Here is a 19,893-nt window from a genome sequence, read left to right as displayed (position 1 = left end):
CATAAACAAACTCAACTCTCTCGGTCCCCTTTCATAACTCAGGTCTCCACAGTCATCCCAGTGATCCCATTCTGCACATCTTCTGCTCTGTGGGCATCTGTATCCTGGACAGGTAGTGAGTGTCCCACTCACCTGGCCACTGCCCACAGTGCCACGAGCTGGCCGATGGGTCTGCAGCTGTCCACGTCTCAGCCCCAGCTCCCCTCCCCTCTTCTGCCGGTGGCACACAGCCATGCAGCATCCTTGTGCACAGGGAAAGCCTAACGCACAAGGAGACCCCAACCCAGGACATTTTATGATCCATATTGGAAATCCCAGAGTCATGTGAAATCCTTAAAGCATGCATAGTTTTGTTTTCTTTGGGACAAGGCAGAGAATGTGGTGAAGGAGGTGTTGAATTAATACCAGTTGCCTCCAGAGATGGAAAATGTTTCACAGAGCATAAGGCCTATGGTACAATTCCTTCTCCTCCTGAGTATACTGTATTTCCTAACGTCTTCTGTCCTCTGGCTAGTGAAGGAGAAAGATGGTCAGAGAAGATAAAACTAAAATTAATAATTGATTTCAGAAGAGCATCAGCTCCTGTGGCACTTACAGGTTCTTTAAGCTTAGCTTAGCTTTAGGGCCAACTTACATTATCAAACTTATACTTTTCATTTCTAACAAACAAACAAACAAACAAAAACCACCTAGATTTTGTATTTCCAGAGGAAAAGAGCTGAAGTATACCCTGCAGTATACCCTACAGTTCTCAAAGCCAGAAATCTTAAGGCAAGCAAAAGCAACAATGTGGTTCAAAACCTAAACCCCTTATTTTTAGCATAAGTTAGCAGGTGTATTTTTAGACTCGGCTGCTTCTTAAAGCTTAGGGTTTTACCCTCACTGATTAAGACTTAAACTATCAGGGTTTTAATGGGAATAGGTCAAACAGATTTTCACTTTTTGATCAGTGATTCATTCAGTCTCTTGAATGACTACCATTGCTACAGAAGGACATATAGTGGAAAAAACAATCCAGATAACAGAAACGTAATCAAAACTGCCTCCAAAGGAAGTGAGACCCCAATCCAGGAGAGTATTTGCATTTAAGCTTTACTTTTTGCAAACCTATGTTACACTAAAATCAAACCACGCATTTATCTGCCTAATTCTTGCAGGAATACCCCATTTACTGATGGGGTAAAGAGAGAAAGCTGCAGAGCTACACTGTGCCTCACTCTGGGGATTAGCATCAAAGACAGGACTCAGGGATGTCAGTCAGGTTATTTTGATGCCAGCACTATATTTATGAAAAAATGCAGGTGGAAAGATTCATTGTCCCATTAGAGGAAAGACACACTGCATACCTGCATGCAGGGATAATCTCCTTCCCCCCAGTAGTTTTCCTGGCTTTGGTTGTATTTTCTCAGGGGGGTCTTCTGACATCCAGGCTAAGAGGGCAAGTAAGCTTTGGAAAAAGACATTATGCTGGATGAGCTGAAATCCATAAATGTGACTAATGTAACAATGGAGGCTATTAGGCAAGTACAACAGCTCCTATGGTGAGATACTGCTGGCATCAGTGATCTTCTCTGTGTGCACTTTAACTGTGAATGCCTCCAGCCCCCATGGGACTGTTGAAAATAAAAGTCATTCAATAACTCTGCTTCTCTGTGTCCCAGGAGTGGAGCCCTCGCTGCTACCAAAGGCGTTTGGTTCTGCCTCTTTCGCTTTACAGCATGGCTTCCCATGTCTCCTTTTCTCCTGCCTCCTTCCAGGAGCACATTTGCTTCCCAGTTTCTCAGCCCTCAGCTGAACGCCTCTCCCTCTGCAGCCAGCAGGGAGGAGAAAATGGAATTGTGTCTGGGTTTCAGTTAAGGATGTGTGGTAACAAATGCTGCAACCTTTAAAGCAAATTAATAGATATGTTTGGGGCATTATGCCGAAGACTAGAAGAGAAGAAACAAAGGTGGAAACAAAGTCACATTCATTTTAATGAATCACAGGAGAGAGCAGAGGCTGGACAGTATATATACCAGCAGCAGTGTCCCTGACAGCTCTTTCTGCTACTCATTGGCACCAGGTGGTGCCCACAGTGACTCTTGTCCCTTGTTAGTGGTAACAGACTTAGCTAAAGAACAAGGGACTGAGGTGGCACTGAGGTCGTTCAGTTCATTTCTGTGCTAAATAACCAGAAAAACCTTTTTTGAGAGTCTCTAAAACCTATTTTTATACAAGCTGAGACTTACAGACGTGGTTCCCTGAGCAGCTGGATGGCATTTAACAGTCTCTTCCCTGTGGGTTATCCAGTGTCTAAGAACTGATTTCACCTCTGCTGAAGAAGCTTGTAGAAACTTAATATCTTGAAACTCATGCCTGTTTCTCAAATTCAGCTGAAATCAGCCAATGGCTTCCACAATTTTGGGTGTGGGGGACAGAGAGAGCGAGACAGCATGATCACATACATCTTGCATTCCTCGAATGACAGCCAAGGGGGAGAGGCAGCTCGGAGAGCGGGTAGGGGAGTACAACCAGATTAGATAACTGACTCCCCGCTGCTGAGAGTGAGAGAGGGAGAGAGAGAGAGAGAGAGGGAGAGAGAGAGAAAGACTGTGCTGCTTTCAGTGCTCCTACTCCACTATAAATAAGTGATGTTGTGACTTTAAAAAAAATCCCATTTTCCTTCTCTGCTTCCACCCAAAAACTGCCCAAATGGCTTGCTAAAAAGGAAGGAAGATGTAATAAGGATGGAGATGAAAGAGAAAAGCAGCACGGCAAATTCTTCCTTCAATTTAAACCAAGTATTGAACATCCTGGAAGAATGGCAAAAAAAAATAGTGCTGTCAGAAAAATTACAGCAGTTCTTTTTTTCCCAATGTGGTTTTTCAAGATTGTTAAACATTTGGATATTTCCTTTCACTGCTTTCTGCCATTCAAATTTTTTTGTTATTTAGCTTTTCAGATCAAAAGTGGTTTTTTTTTTTCCCTATAAGGTATTAAAAATTCTCCTAAGGCAAACTGTGTTTCTGGTTGAGGCAATGATATGTGGATATCTGAAGCAAGATCAAATGGAAAGCTGAAAAACTACATGAACTTACTGAGAAGACCAAGTAGCTCAAGAGATCCCTGAGAGTCAAACCCTGACATGATTCAGAGCTCATCTGGAACTGAGCAGCCACCACACAATCTCTGTGCTGTTCATGGTACCATTACAGCAGCGAAGACTGGTGAGCTGGGAACTCAAAAAGAAAGGTGTGCACCAGCTGGGTAAGCACAGTTATTTCCTGCCTTTTTTTTTTTCCATAAGAAGATTGTGGAAGAAAGCTTTTTTTTCAGGTCAAAAGGGTCTGTGTTCAGCCTCTGGTTTGCTGTTCCACAACACTTTAGAGTCTTACTCAAGAAAGAGCAAGAAGAATAGAGGAAGACTCCAGATAATCAGGCAAAAAAGGATGGGGAAAAAGGAAAAAGAGAAGGAAGAGGAAGAGGAAGAGGAAAAAGGGAAAGGAAGAGGAAAAAGGAAAAGGAAAAGGAAAAGGAAAAGGAAAAGGAAAAAAGAAAAAAAAGAAAAAGAAAAAGAAAAAGAAAAAGAAAAAGAAAAAGAAAAAGAAAAAGAAAAAGAAAAAGAAAAAGAAAAAGAAAAAGAAAAGAAAAAGAAAAAGAAAAAGAAAAAGAAAAAGAAAAAGAAAAGAAAAAGAAAAAGAAAAGAAAAAGAAAAAGAAAAGAAAAGAAAAAGAAAAAGAAAAAGAAAAAGAAAAAGAAAAAGAAAAAAGAAAGAAAAAGAAAAAGAAAAAGAAAAGAAAAAGAAAAAGAAAGAAAAAGAAAAAGAAAAAGAAAAAGAAAAAGAAAAGAAAAGAAAAAGAAAAAGAAAAAGAAAAAGAAAAAGAAAAAGAAAAAGAAAGAAAAAAAAGAAAAGAAAAAGAAAAAAAAAAAAGAAAAAGAAAAAAAAGGGGCAAAAAGCCAGAGTCTGAAGAAAGAAATGCCCCTCACTTGGCCTCAACGATATGCAGAGAGGCCTGAGGTCAGACTTGAGGACTACCCACGACAATGCAGCTTGTGTGTTCCCTTGGTAGACAGTGATCTAAGTGGGGAAAGAGATCATCTCTGCTGTGTTTGAGGTCTGGTGGTGTCAAGAGCAGTTCCCTGCCAGCTACACCAAGGTTTGGTTGCCTGATCAGAGGAGTGGGGAGAGGCGAGGGGAAGCAGCTCGATCCCTTGTTCATTGTTCCCCAGCTCTCTGCGGGGTTCATTCCCTCAGGCAGAGCTGCAGTCACTGAGAGACTCAACTCTGTTGAGTATTTAACAGGGCTGCAAGGGACTTGGCAATGGTCCTCACCAGCAGAGTCACGCTAGCCTAAGGGTTTTGGAGCAGTTTGGTGCCTCTTCTCAAACATGGTCATACAGCTCACGTGAAGGGTTTCAAGAGACAGGTTGGGAGAGTCTTCCTGAAGGAGTCCTAGAGGAAATGCTATATGCTCTTAGTGACGATGACAACGGTCATTACTGGGTCCAACCCCTCAGGGATCAAAAGTCCATTTCTGCCCTTACCCACTCAACAGCCATTGGAGACAGGCCTTTCATAAGCAGCTCAGGTGGAATACATTTGAGGGGAAGGACTATGAGGGCAAAGGCAGAGGCTGGAGGTTTAAGGAAAAATTAGTAAGTCGTTTTGAAGAGAACCAGGTCTAGCTTTGAAGCTGACCCTACTTTGAATGGTACAGGAGATTGGATCAGAGGTTTGAAGGGCAATTGTTGTTTGATTCTATGCTTCAGTGGGAGAAGTATGATTTTTTTTTTTTAAATTTTAAATTTTTCCTTTTCTCTTTTAGGACATCTACTGCTACGGCCAGCAAAATAAAGACTTAGATCAGAAAGTGCAAGTGAGAATTGTTCTTGCTAACAAGAAGTAACAAGTTTGATACCAATAAAAAGAGAAACATGAAACATTTATTGATAACAGTTGCAAAAACAACCTTCTAACTTTTCTGTCCCACAAACAGCATTTGATCTGACTGCGTGTTCTCTTATACAGTCTTAGGCAACAGGACAACAGCCCTTTGAAAAGAGAAGGAACAACTTGTCATGGGCAGTGGGTCTTGAGAAAGTCTTCAAAACCATTGCATTAGTACTTTAATACGCACACACGTATATATAACACAGAATCACCATCTTCATAAAGACAGAAAATATCAGGTCATTCAAACAACATTCACCAGCTTTCTTTACCCATCTGAGCAGTTTTATAGCCCTAAAGGAGAAAAAGCAAGCATATGATTCCTTCACGATCACCAATTCATATCTACATCTCTCTCTCTCATTATGCTTGCTTTCAAATTAGGTACCTGCAAATATTTATTAATAATCATTTCTGTTGTAACGATAACATTCAAAACCTCAGTCAATATGGGAATTTCATTTTGCCAGGCACCACACCAACACAGAGAGAAGGGAACAGTCCCTAGCATGAAGAGTTTTCAATCAAACTGAATGCCTTGTGCCAAGGCTACCAGAGAAACAGAGAATTTGTCCAGTGCCTTGCAGAGCACATCAGACAACAGGTCACGAGCCCTCTGTGTTCCTGTGGGATTTCAGTGGCTGAAAAGGTTTTGCTGTGTGCAGTTCTTTTGCATATGGAAATCAAAGATTTAAGGCTCAAATCAGGATGAGTCAGAAGACTTCTATAGCTCACAGTGGAACATAACATCACCGACATGCATTGTGGTGTACTGCCTTTGCACCTTTTTGGCACACATATGGATCTGTGAGATAATCTTCCAATGGAAGAAATGATTGTTCCATCATCAAAATGGAAAACTTAATTTTAAGGTGAAATAGTGACTGATTCTGCAAAGGCAGGGAGAGAGGAAATGATATTTTCACTTATATCTTCCATAATGTTCTAAAATGGACAAATATTAAAGCTCATCCCCGGTTGCTTTCTTCTGAAGAACATCTGCAGATTGTTGCTGAGACCTCAGCCCTGTCCACACACATTTCTTACAACCACATTCAGTTGTCACTGACCTGTTCCACGCGGATATCGAATTCTCCATTCACCTTCTTCCCTTGGAAATATTTGGCCCTGCAGAAGAAATGAGAGACGTGGGCATGGTTAAAGGTTTGGGGCTCTTATTGCATGCTATTTTGCTTCTGCAGTTCCTTTTTCTGAAGAATTCCTATCCGGGTCAAAGCATGTTTTCCTAATTCCTGTCTTCTTTCAGCTTTCTGTTCTCCAGGAGGAACCTGCCAAGCCAGATGAAAACCACACTGGAAAGTTCCTTCAAGGCTTGTGACTTTTACATTTCATTTTCAAGCTGAAAACCAAATGTTCTCCTAATCTTTTCCAGAGCAACAACTCTAATCAATGATTCCTTGCTAATCTCCTTTAATGCACAATCTTTATTCTGCAAAAGAGGGAGTGCAATGTATGGCATGCCATCAGAAACTTTTTCTCCTGATGTTGAGCAAGGATCTTTATCATCACAGCTGAAATACTTGTAAAGCTTTCTCTCATGCTCTCTCCCTAGAGAGTTGTTTTTCCATTGTTTGCCTTTCTGCTATTAATTTAGAGAAATAGTATACACATCTACAGTGTCATGAATGTAGGGTCTCCTGAACCAAGAAACTGTGTTTGGTTTGGAACTGAGCAATGTCACAAGAAGGACTGTTTCTTTGCACCTTCCAGCACCCCTGCTCCTAGCTGCCTAAGCTAGATAGACCAGAGAGCACTTTCAGGGAGGGAAAAGCTGACAGTTGTGCTGGAGAAGACAGCACAGGAAAAGGGCAGGCAATTTTAGCCTTTTCATCCATATTTGCACATGAAGCTTGTTGTATTGATTAGTCAACAGGGAAATTGCCAATAGAATTTTCCCTGTGAATATTTCTCTCAATTTCTTCCCTTCATCAAACAGACTTCATAGGAGAAAACATGAACTTAAACTACTTTCTCAGACCCCCCTAAAATTTCAGGAAGATCATGTCGGTTCCAAAATGCTCTTCTATTTGGAAAGCGCTGAAAACACAGTTAAGCCCTTCAAGAGCTATTTCCAGAGACAAAGTAACTCTCTGAGTTCTGTTTCCAATTGGCAAAGACAGGATAGAATAAAGAAGTAAAGGAAAATGAGGGGAAGCCGGCTTTGCTTCCTATTTTATAGTATTAGCAAAAAAAGAAGCTGGCTCACATTTTTACTATGTGTCTATTTGTTCCAATAAAAAAGGAGAGACAGTAGGAAGGCAATTTTCCCCATGGCTGAAACACACCAGTTTTCAGCTGAATTCTCCCCTCCTCCGGCAATGTGAGATGTAAATAAAAAAGTTGCTTTGCTTTTTTTTTGATTCTGGCTCAAACCAAGTCAAAAGGTTTTACTTTATTAGGAAAAAATACAAAAAAAAAAAATCATAAGTTTTCTGCTTGGCTGTAATGAGGGCATCTGCGGGCTGTATCGTGCTTCCCTTCCCAAACAGCCCATCCGTCAGCGTGGTGCTAATAAGACCTCTGCGTGGATGTTGGTGAGGGATGCTGTAACAGCCAGGTGTGACCAAGACTAAATGGCTCAAACAACCCCTGTCCAGTATGACAAGCAGAGCTCCGGCCACTTTTTCCCCTCTTTTGACTTTACATGTTGCATGAAAAAAGCAACTCAACAGACAGGCTGAGACATCACACCTCTAACGATAAACAGGAACGCTAAATGTGCTTAATAATTCCGTTGTGTTTCTAGAGGTATGGCTGAGTCTGGCAACATTCCTCGCTCCTAAGCATGGGGGATATTGCTGGAACCAGCAACTTCTCAAAAACTGGAATAAGCTTTAAGTGGGCCCACAGGAACTGGCCTGAAATTTGAGGCGTGCTACTCACTGGTACAAGCTTGTTTTTATTCCCAGCATACTCGTAATATATACTCCTTACCCACATTTATGAAACACACTTCCTCCCTCTATGGCCTCTCTGCTTTGCTGACCAGCTGGTTGCAGACTCCTTGGTGCTGCTTTGCTTCAGCTTGTAATGAAGTGTGATTAGCCATAGTCTTCAGCCCGGTACAGATGGAGCAAAGAGGCTTCCACTGCCTAGTCCAGGAAATTACCCTCAACACAGTTAAAAAATCCTCTCTCTCATCTCCACAACACTGGCTCTGCTCATGGGCACATCCAGCACATCCATTCGTTGGAGTGACATCCTCAAGTTAGATGCTGTGTGACCTCTCCTTATCCCTCCTTCCACGCAGGTTGTCCCATCCCGTGTCTCAGGTAACTTTCTTTTAACAGCACAATATGTCACTTTCTTTCAAAGACAGCCCTCAGGAGGGTTAACCTGCTCTGAGTGTCCCTGAAGACTACAGGTGCTAAGCAATTTGCAGCCAAATATTTTGGTCAGCCCATCATTTTGACACAGCCCAGGGTAAGAATGAAACACTTCTTTCTGAAAACATCTCTGAAATGGATGGAGTGATGTTTTCAATTCGCACCTGGTGTTCCGGAGCCCCTGGCAGTGGAGGCTATCATGCTGAAATGAAAAATGGCTTTAGCCTCACCCTGGAGTCCTTGAAATTAAACTGGAATCATTGCTGATGCTGTGGAAACATCATGATGCCTCCATGGCAAGGGGGAACATCTTTTGGTCAGTACTGCACAGCACAAGAAAAGGCTTCTGATCCCTACCTGCAAGAGTACAGTGCACAATGGATGGAGGAAAGTAAAAACACACTGCTCTGATGGGGATGCAGGAGAAAGACAGGCATTTCTTGCAGGTGAGACATCTGAGAATGCTCTCTCCCCCAAATCAACGTGAGCTTCTAGGTGGTGGGCTCCTCCAGACCTATTCCCAGGAATGTGACTTGCTGTGGGGTTATCTAGGCAGCTTGTAATGCAGCCATAAGCCTCTCCCAAAGACCAGCTCAAATCCTTTCTAAGAAGCCTCAAAGTGCCTCCCTTCACCTCAACCACAGCCAACCACCAGCAATAGGAGGAGCAGCTCATCAGCCAGAATTGGGGCTGCCCTGCAGCACCCCCAGCTTGGGACACCAGCCATACAATCCCACCCCTCTCCTGGGCAGCCTACAGTGCTCTTTGTTTTAAAGCACATCAGACGTTGAAGCTGGCACAGCACAGCGTTATAATTTGGCAATGGAGGGTGTAGATGGGGTGGTGCGGTTGCTGTGATCTCAGCAAATTAGCATGTAACATGTTGTGATTGATGAAAACTGCAGGGCCACACTCAAGAACAGTTCTTGGGTGGGATTGGCAGTGATAGGAATTGTGTTTAAATGTGGCCACACCAGCTGGGAGAGAGGAAGCACCGTAATAAACAGCCAAAGGTCTGCCCTGGCCTCCAGGGGAAGACCTTTCCTTGAACCCCTCTCTCCTTGCAACGAGGAAGCTGCACACCCTGGAAAGGGATAGGTTTTGTGGGTGCAAGGGCACTAGGCAAGCATAACTTCTGCTTTCTGCCTCAGCCCTGACGTGGTTACAGGGCCACAGGAAGCCTGATGCCTCTACTTATGAAGTAATTTGGAAAGAATAAAAAGCTTGTTTTCCAGAGCTGCCATGAAACAGTCCCCAGTCTGCCTCAGCAACCATGGCTAGAGAAAGCATATAGGTGATTTTTCAGCCACATACAGAGTGTGTCCTGAATAGCAGCAGGGAAAAAAGACACCTGATAGTTATCATCAATTCACCTGGAATTACCTGCATAAGAGAGAATTCATAGAAAATCCATGTATAACTTTATTGGCTTAGGTATCTGTGAAGCATTCTTCTGAGCAAGGGATGTGAGCACTGATGCAAAGCTGCAAACAGCTCTGTAAGGCACTTGAGTACCAGCAGTGAATTTTATCCCTCTGGTGCAACCCACCTGTGAGCAGGATAACTCACACTACAGCCATGAGAAGGCTGCAAAAATCTGTGTGCCCCCTGCCCCCATGCCCATAGTCTGCAGACACAGGGATTAGGTCCCTCAGATGGCACCATGTCCCCTTCAAAGCCTTGTGTGTCCCTACATCCAGGGGAGGAAAAGTTGTGGGTACACGCGATGGGGTCAACCTGGAAATATGGCATGAGAGCAGCAACCCCTCTGCGAGGCACAGGGGCTTCCAGCCATTCCAACAGCTCCATTAGCTGAGTGAAGCAGAGGTTATGACACATTACACAGGTTTGAAGAGAGGCTGGTGTTTTGTATTAAATTCATGGGACTTCCTCAGGGTATCCTATAAAATGGCTTCTGCATTAACTAATTTTTCAGGATAGGAAGAGATCAAGAAAATACAGCTCGAAGCATCTTATAAGAGACTGCAACGGAGCTGATGTAACAAATGTCATTGCAATTGCTGGTAGCATGTCTTGGAGTAACTAGATGAGCAAATAAGCATTAAGCCAGAGCCCCAACCCCCTGTGATGTGAATCAGCCCAGGCACCTTCTGGGGCATCACTGTTTGACAGAAGCCTTGAGTTACAAACTCAGGAGTGGGTTTGTTTGTGCTCCCCAGGCTCAGAGCCATGGTGAGCACACCAAGAGGGGTACTGAGATATTGTAATAGCAAATTCCTCTGAATCCTCTGAATTTGTGCCTCTGGAACAAGGCGCAAGCAGCAAAGAAAGGAAAGCTACTCTTTGGATGGAGACTGCTTCTCACCTGGAGCTCAAGGTAGTGGGTGGAAGAAAGAAGGAGAGAAGTGCTGAGGAAAAGACATCGGTAAATAAATCACAAAGGATCAGTGGATAAATTATGGGATTATCTGAATTATTTCCCTTGGAATTGCAACACAAATATTTATCTCGAGCCCCTTGGGAAAATAAGGCACGTCGTTTCTTTCTGGACCAGCCTAGGAACGGCCAGGCCAAACCCCTTGGAACTGGGTGTGGGGGCACCTCACGGAGGGAGGGCAGGGGGTTGGCCACTGTACTAAATCCCCGTGTCAAAGGGCCTGGGGCCCAAGTGATGCACAAGGCACTCACTGTATGTCCGCATTGTCTCCTTCATAAAAGGGGCTGGGACTGGGAAAAAGGAGGCAGTTTCCAGGATACTGGCCAGCAGCCGCTGGAATGCCCTGACCGCCCCCAGCCCCCAACGGGCTGTAAAGGCAGTGGGGAGGGGAGGAGGGAGACAAGTTGCATTTGTGCTCTTTTTTCTTCAGGGGTAAAAACAAGGGAGGTTTTCCTTTGGGGGCCAGCCCTCAACCCCCTCATCACTTATCCCCAGTTTTGCAATTCCCAGCTGCGAACAGGAAGGACTTTTGAGATGGTCAAGTCCTGTCTGCCCAGGACTATAGGGAAGAGAAAAATCACTTCATGAGTGCTGGGGTCTGAAAGTTGCTCGAGCTCTTGTCTACATCTGCTACAGCCCAGAGACCTTTACACACCTGATCAGGTGTGGGATGGTTGGTAGCTAATTTTTATTTTGTAGAAGCACCTAATAAACCCTAGGGGGGGTTGTTCAGGATGTTAAAAATGATGGATAAGCATGATGGTTGTGTTTTGACATCTCAGACAACAACGTCTGAGATGTGGTTAAATAGCTAAGAGGTAAGGTCAAAGAGAATGAAAGAGGAACCCTACTTTACAAGTAGGAAGGGAAGGACCAAGAGGTACATCTAAATTTTGGGCTCCTAAATACAGTAATACTTTTCCAGGAGTTCCACAGACATTTCAGCGCCAGCCTGGGATGCAGCACTGCTGTACCCCGGGGTGACATTAACTTGCTCTCCCTGCTGTCACCGCCGGGGCTGCTGGAGCCACCTAACCAAGAGCCAGCTCAGCAGGTACGTTCTTGGTGCCTGAGGTCAGATGGCGAGTCAGTGGGAACAGACGTCCTCTGTTACCTTCTCGGAACAACCACAAGCCCAGCCTGCTCTGGTTACTGTAAAACAACCCCCAAGGCATTCTTAGTTATGGGATCACACTAAGGAAAGAAACGCCTCCGTGCCTGCTCCTCAAGAGATTTTTATCGGGCTGTGATGATGGTATAGGGCTGGCTCTTTTTTGGACTAAGGATGTCCTCATGGAGAGGTTCTTTACGAGGTCCCAGGTCCCACCCTACAGGGCTGGAAGCGTTTTCTTGGCTTGAACACCCACAGAAAGGGAAGTTTGGGGGCAGGAAGGGATAATGGCTTTTTAAGTTTTCTTTTGTGAGTCCTCCCTTTCTCTCAGGGCTAGAAGTTGACAAACGGAACCGAAAGCCTGTTTTCAGGGGAGACCTGGGCTGGCAAACCACCAGGACTTTTAACGACCGCAGACACCACCATTCAGGGCATTCTTCCTATTCAGGGAACCGCAGAGTCCCACATAATGCTGGCCCCCCAGCATCTTCCTGTGCCACCTCCTGCTCATGAAACAGGGGTAATCAATGCAGCTACCCAAGAGAAGAAGCACGAGTGAGTGCAAGGCTTTTGGGCACAGGCTTTTTGTATTTCTTCCAGCCGTCAGGGATAGGAAGGACACTTCGCTGTAGGTCCGATTCACCCCCCAGGCTACCCTCTGAAGGGCCGGCATTGCGGTCACATTCCTCCTGGCCACAAAGAGCTGGGGAAGGGGGAGGCGTGCTTTAAGCACGACACGAGGCAGTCGAGTTTATTTTGCATATTATTCAAAATAGTACATTGCTGGCACACTTCCACACTGCTAAATCTAGAGGGTAGGGCCTGGAGCTGTTTGCGAGGGGTGTCATTTTGCTGAGGATTGTGCAATGCTTTGTCCCGGTTCCTCCTTGGAATGGAAGCCCACTTCTGACCTCTCTGAACTTCAGGAGTGGGGGAAGCAGGCTAACTCACACCAAAGCTGAGGCAGGGCTGCTGGCTTTCAAGCAGAAGAAATCTGGCTCGCAAGCCTTGAGAAACACATCTGAGCTTTTTTTTTTTTTTTTCTTTTTAAATATGTACAGGACTAGGCAGGACATTCTGAGGTTAAATTCTATGCATTTATAGGAACTCTGGTAAAGCAATTAAGGTCCCAGATTTGACTTGCATTAGCATATTTATAACCTGGTGGGGAATGTTTTCCATATTCCTTGTGTCTATTTTTGTAATGATACTAATCCTTTACATTTCTGTATCACCTTTCACGCAGGAGGACTAGATCCCAAGTTGCTTTACATATGCAGGACAAAAATATAGGCAGACATGATGGTGATATACATAAAACAGATTGAAAAGCAATGTGATAAATGTGATTTACTGAATACCTCTGACAAGCTTACCTCCTTTTCACCCCTATGCCTGTATGCTAGGGAATATGTCTAATTTTGAAAATCTTCATGCTGCTTCCAAGTGCACATACATACTCATACAGACACACATCACTGAACACAAGCATGCCTCCATTTTCCCTAAAATAGAGCTCAGCCCTCAAGTCACATTTGGCATAGATTATAGGAACAGTAATATTGAGTTCTGGGTATCTATGGATAAATAATGAAAATGTAAGACGTATCCAGATTTGTGAAAACATAAATTTCACTTGTAAGTTTTTTCAAATTATATCTGCATAGTTGCACAGAACTTATGAAGCTTTAGAATGTTATCCTTGTATAATTAAAGGCAAATTCGTAATTATAGTCGGTTACCACAATATTAGTTGACTGTGGGTTTCTTACCAAGAAATACAGACAAACCTTTGTAATTCAACCAGCAAATTCCTGAGGTCAAGCTTGAAGTATCAACTCTGAATAATAATAATAATGATAAATGGTAATGAAGCCCAAATTGAAAAGCTAGTCCATAACTTCCCATTATATTTCAGTGAGTTAAGTACAGAAATATTTCTCTGAATGTGAGCTTTCGTATATCATCTTCAGCCTACTGAAAGCATGAAATGACTCATGATGACATTCATGGAATACTTTTGAAAAGCCATTCCTTGCAAAAAAATAAAAAAAAATAAAAAAATAGGGCTTAGGAAAGTCCCAAATTACTAAAATTCTGTATTAGACTGTTATTATTTGACCAGCTATATTTTTGGACAAATGACATATTTAAGGCTCAATATTATCATATACTATCAGAAGTAAAAATAGCTTTATTTTAATGAAAAGGGCTGATAATCTCCTCCGTCCAGTGAAAAACAGTAATCCTGTCAGGTCAGCCCATAATTAGACTTGAACCATGACATTATTATTATACAAAGAGCCATTTCAGATGTATTAAGAGGATTTCATTCAGTGTTAATCATAGTTTTTCTCTTCCATAATTTTTAAATTTTTGGAGACAATATGTTCAGGCAGATCTGGCTGTAAAGTAAATGGGAAAAATACAATTTTGTGTCTCTTAAAATATTCTCAGTCTCTTTCTTTTGGTGACATATGGCACAATCCTACCCTATAGAGATGCCTCACACAGGGCACATGCCTTTTGTGCAAGACAGCATAACCACTGTTAACAAGTGAAAGAGCCTAAAATTCAGACAACACATGCCAATGGCTTTGAAAATTGTCACGAGATATTTCACAAGTGCAACCAAGATATCTAACAAATGCAACAAGAACAACTTTGTTATGCTGTCTGGTCCAAAAAGCAATGTTTTTAGCATATGTTGTTAATGGGAACTTTAGCTGTGCTCGATCACTTCCCAAATAAGCTGGTTTAAATATGAAGCATTAGGCTCAGAAGCTGAGCATTTTCACAGAGGAAGTGCGTTAACAATTCACAATTCTAAATCCTGCTTGATCTGCTGAGACATTCAGTCCAGTAAGAGCATGATTTTACTTAACAGAGCTTTGGGTGAAGAAGTTGCCAGAGGTGGGATGTTTTTCTCCTGGCTGAGGTCAGGCTGCCAGAGTTGGCCCTTCTGCTGTTACATGGAGTCCTGCCATCCCCTTTTCCCATGGTCTCACTCCCTTAAGCTGTGTGTTTGCATGCACGTGTGTGCACATGCGTGTATGTATTCATGTCTGAGCTCCCTTTTTTTCTGGCAGCTGCTGTCGGTGGGTTGTGGATGCATTTTCAGAAGTCGCCCAAGGCACAGTTACTGCTCACCTGGCCCACAAGTAGCTCTCTCATTCTCTAGTGTGGAGGTACCCATCTGAGATGTGCACCATTAATCACTGAGGAGAAACAGAGCTTTTCCTTAGCATGTCAATGTGTGGATACTGTCACTTCTGTGGTTCCTCTGAGAGCTCTCTGTCAAAGCCAAGAGCATGAGGGAGCCATACAGATAGTGCTTTCCTCTTGTGCACATCCTGCATGTGGTAGATTAACTGTGTGCTTCCTTGCAATGTGCTAGAGCAGGGCCTTAGAGTAAGATGGAAAATTTGTCAAAACATTGCCACTTTAGCAGAAAGCTGGGTGAGTTCCCTTGCTTTTAATAGAATGTACTTTTACTGCTGCTAATGCAGAAAGCAGCTGATTGTATTCTGTGGAGTTCACATTATTTTTATAGTACTTTGTCTTTGGAATAAACCAGAGCATACTACACGTCAGGAGTGGCAAAGATTTTATGGAGGAAGACAGAGCATGGATTCCCATGGGTGTTTTTCACTTCCTCTACATCTCCAAGATAAGTAGAGTGCTATTCTGTGTCATCAGAGACAGAGTAGCTCCTTAAAAATAGATAGGATTGCCATTTGTCACTTTAAAGTGCCTTCAACATGCACATGTCTATTTTGGTTGTTAGATCATTTCGTCATGCACTTGTGCAACACCTCATCCCAATCCATAATTGCAGCTCTTTGTCTCTGCTGTAATACAAACAGTGATGATGAATTAATGTCTGGCTTGGCAATAATGCTACAGTCTCCAATTATGAGAAAGTGTTTTCATTTAGAGAAGATAAATCAAATGGCAGATTCTATCGTCTCTCATTCTTCCTGTCTGTGAACAAGCTAGTCCTTGTTGTAAATCCTGTGTAACTTGCTATGGGGGAGGAAGCCCCCTCCCCTTAAAATAAGGGTAGCTCTTCAGTAGTTATTTCTTGGGGATCTTTTCTAGTTGAGTTTACTAGTTCAAAAAGAAAAGGAAATGACCCTTTCTTGAAAACCAAATTTGGTTTCAGAAGTAGCAAGAACCAGAGTGGGTGGAAGAGAAATGCATTGCAGATATGATGCTTCTTCCAAACCCCAAATCACCAGCACAGAAATAACAATAGGTTGTTGTTGTCCACATTTCAAATTCTGGGGTTGTTTCTGTACATGATGCAGACTGGACAGCCAGAATCTCCAGATTACCAGCTTCTTTAGATGTGCACAAGGCAAATGTTGCTGCCATTGACCTCAGGCTGGTCAGCTTGAGCTCACCTAACACCCTGGCTGAGACCAAGAAGATAACTGGCATTGCCTGGAAGTACGTTACCAATAATAAACATCTGCAGAGGCACTGTTCTCCAGTGCTGCTGTCAAGGGCCCACTGAATTTCCTGGAGATGTGAGAATCAACTGCAAGTAAAACTCCTGGCCTACTGGAGTGGTTGCACTGGTACACTCTCTCAGAAAATACCACAGTACATTAGGGCTGGGAGACTCTCTAGGCTAAGCATGCATTTCTGCCCATGCTACAAAGAGCCATGGTAGACAAAGGTTGGTAATATTATTTCCTCATTTTTCATGTTGTATGTATGCCATGATCCTGTGATGAATGCATACCCTGATTTTGATCAGTGTCCTCACAACCTTAGACACAGAGGGAAAGCAGGGAGCCTTTGTCAGCAGCATTATTTGATATCTGTAGGCCTGAATAGAGGCAGATTGCTGGGAGGAGTGAAAAGGGTCCTCCATCATTTGTAGAAACTGTTGAGTTACAGACAACAGAGGTATAGCCAAGACAGGAGGATGCACAGAGTGCTTACACACAAGCAGAGGAGTGAAGACAGCACGGGTAGCCTTACCTCCTCTTTATAACTCCCAGCTGCTGCTCCTTGGGCTCTGCAGTTTGCAGAGCACAAAGTCTGCATGACAGACCAGCAGCTGGGAGATATAAAGTCAGGGATTTGAATGCAGTGTGTGTTTTAAACCATGAAAACATTGCAACAAAGTCCAACCCCTCCCCATTCTCTTCCCTGCCCGGACTACCTTCAGCACCATTAATCTCAAGGAAAAAAACTTATTGGTCCTTCGAGCTAGGGTTTTCCTCTCTGATTACAGTGTTTGGACTAAGCAGCGCCGGCTAAGCTCCAGATGCTTGACTCGTGCATTAGAGGCACTCCCATCCCCAGCTGGAGGATGCTACATTAAGGGACTGCCACCTGGCAGCATCTTCAAGGAACTGCAAAAAGCTAAGCAGAGATGGAGGTCAGTGAACCTGCTGGGAGACTTGCAGGTGCACCCAGGAAGGAGAGGTCAGGATTGAACCAGAGTGGTGTTGTCAACTGAACAACCTTGCATTAACACGCTGCTGCAGTGCTAAAAGACGCTAGGCTGGTGAAACTTTTGATACAAAGACCACCTTATCAGGGACTTTCCCACAGTTAAGAAGTTGTTTTTCCTTCCAGAAAACCCCCACCATTTCCCCTCTCTTACTTGAAGCTGGCTGAAGCAGCCTGACCTGGTTGTGCTCAGTCACCGCCCCTTTTAGAGAAGCGAAGGAAACAAAACAGAGTGCAGGGCTCTTGCTTTGTGAAGATATCCCCAGGGAGGCAGGTCCCACCTTGTCCCCCTCTCCTGGGAAAGCAGAGAAGACCAAAGGCGACCACTTTCCTGAAGAGTGGAGTGGGATGAAAAGAGCAATAAAGTCATCTCCCTTGGCCAAGACCCGGTAACCCAACTTCTTTCACTTCCAAGTCTTCGGTACAGTCCCCTTGCGTGTGTTACCCTTTCCTTTTTTTCCTGTGTTGAGACAAGCTGGCAGACAGAACAATGAACATCTTCTCAAAGCATGGTCTGGATTTTCCCCAAAATAGGTCTCTCTGCCAGCTTTCTAAACCAGCAGACTTTGAAAGGGAGCACACTACGAGCAGTAAGTCACTTCTGTAACATTTCAGAAGACTTCAGTTGTCCTACTCTTTGGAAAGGGTCCTCTGCTGCCAAATATCACAGAAAACAAACTTCCAAACTTCTGTTTGTAAACAAATACCTGAATGAAAAAGGCAAACTTAGCTGAGCCTGAGAGCTTTTTGTCCATAACCACTATGACAAACAGGTGAAGGGCTTTTGACCAGCCAATGATCTCCAGTCATTACTACTGGTAGTAGTAGCCTTGGGTTATTTTTTGTTAATTTATGTATAAATTTACATCCAGGAAAAAGCCTGAGAAAGAGAGAGCTGGAGAGAAGCATCCCTTTTCTTTTCTAGGACTGATACAGACAGTAGGCCTAACTCCCTGTCTGTGTCATTAAAACACCTTCAACTCCAACCTCTTAGGATCATTGCTTGATGTGCCAATTCAGCTAAGCCAGCCGAGCCAACAGTGCTCCATGTGTGCTTGTACATTGTGACTGTAAAGTCTTTTTTTTTTTGGCCAATGAGTTCCAAATGAACACCTTTTCAGTCAAGATCTGTGGAAAGCCTACTCTGCCATGTATGCAGGTCATCAGGCCAATACCAAACTGGAGTGGGATCTGGTGACCTAGGTGTGAAAGTGCCTGAGATGCAGATGCCTTAAGCCTCCCAGATCCCTCTCATCCCCCAAACATGGTGGAGCTGAAGGCAGCAGTACTATGATGACTTACCACTCCGTGTGTGCGTCATCAATCACCATGAGGATCTTGGGTTTCGGAGCCACAGGTGGTGTGGGGCTTGTCGAGTGATCAATGAGTCCTGCAGCTGCTTGTGTGGTTTGCTTCATGGCACTGGAGATGGAGCTGAAGATGCTGGTGCCAGTAGAGGAAGACTGTGAGGGCTGTGGTGGCTGTGGGTGCTTTCTCTCCATGGCAGGAGAAACTGGGGAGCTTGTGGAGTTGTCGGGGCGCTGCAAGTCCATCATGTAGCCATTGGGCAAATTCGCCACAAAACTACTGTCTGAAGAGACGTCTCCGGAGGAAATTCATTGTTGAAAAGTTGTGTGGAAGCCCTCTTAGCAAGAGAAAGACTGAACAACAGTGTCACCAATCCCAGGGAAATGCTTCTCTGTGTGTGTAGGGAAACTTCCTCGTTGTCCAGGCCGGCAGGCTTTGCTCCTTAAAATCCTGCTGGAGGAATAAGGCTTTGTTTTTCTGTTATGTTTTTGTTCTTCTCCTGTGGAAAAAGAATCAAAGACACATTTGTGAGATGCATACCATGAGTTTTACATAAGGAAGACTCTTCTGGCCATTTCAATGAGTACATTAATCAACAGCGAGAAGAAAAAGGACTACTGGTTTATACATGGTATGCTACACTGGTTCAGCCAGATAGATGCAATAAAGTAGGTTTCGTGGCCTCTCTTCCATCCCAAAACATTCTTCAGTCAAAGGAGGCCAACTTACACTAGCTTACGGGCTAACAGTTCAGAAGAAATGGAAAAAAAAATAAAATAAGAACAAAAAGAAATCCCAGCATGCTTACAACCTTTTCCATGACTCTTTTCACCATGGGGAAAGAAAAACTATTCTGACCATAAATGATAATTTTTAAGAAAGATAGCTTATTTCTGACATTGTGTGTGTTATTTCTAACACACATAATATGCTTATTACAGAATAACCAGAAAATGGTCCAACAGGATAGAAAGTTGTATCATCTTTGGCAGGCTTGTTAGCAAGGCTCCACATTTAAGAAACAAACATCCTAAATTGAAATAGCATGTACAAAACAAGTAGTGGAAAAAATCCTCCTACACATCTTGGTCAAGTTCAGTGGAACCTTCAAACTATTCTCTTCTGTCCCAGTTGCTCCCTATATTTAAAACTGGACTTTGAGCCAGGTGTACACTGGCAGCTGCTAGAAATAACAGGCTACCGGCTGTTTCAGACTCACTTGTAGGATTTTTGCAGGTACTCAAACTGGAAGTTTGACCATCTAATTTTTCCTTTTATAAATTAAAAAGAAAAAAAAAAAAAAAAGAGGAAAGGTCTGTTACTCTGCTCA

The 19,893-nt window shown here is 43.5% G+C and overlaps 1 protein-coding gene across 1 annotated transcript in view; it reads right to left on the bottom strand.

Moving 5' to 3' along the window:
* Nucleotides 1-19,333, bottom strand: part of LOC118259586 (synapsin-3-like) — a 47,405-nt gene extending 28,072 nt beyond the window's left edge. Inside the window, 3 exon segments of the mRNA XM_035569233.2 lie at nt 6,001-6,058; nt 18,558-18,850; nt 18,852-19,333. Coding sequence (XP_035425126.1) covers nt 6,001-6,058; nt 18,558-18,850; nt 18,852-18,875 — 375 coding nt within the window. The 5' untranslated portion in view covers nt 18,876-19,333.
* Between the last annotated feature and the right edge of the window lie 560 nt (nt 19,334-19,893).

The sequence above is a fragment of the Cygnus atratus genome, chromosome 1 (assembly GCF_013377495.2).
Source record: "Cygnus atratus isolate AKBS03 ecotype Queensland, Australia chromosome 1, CAtr_DNAZoo_HiC_assembly, whole genome shotgun sequence".
In the NCBI taxonomy this organism is placed as follows: domain Eukaryota; kingdom Metazoa; phylum Chordata; class Aves; order Anseriformes; family Anatidae; genus Cygnus; species Cygnus atratus.
Note: the sequence above shows the minus strand (reverse complement) of the source record. Positions and strands in the feature narration are given on the sequence as shown.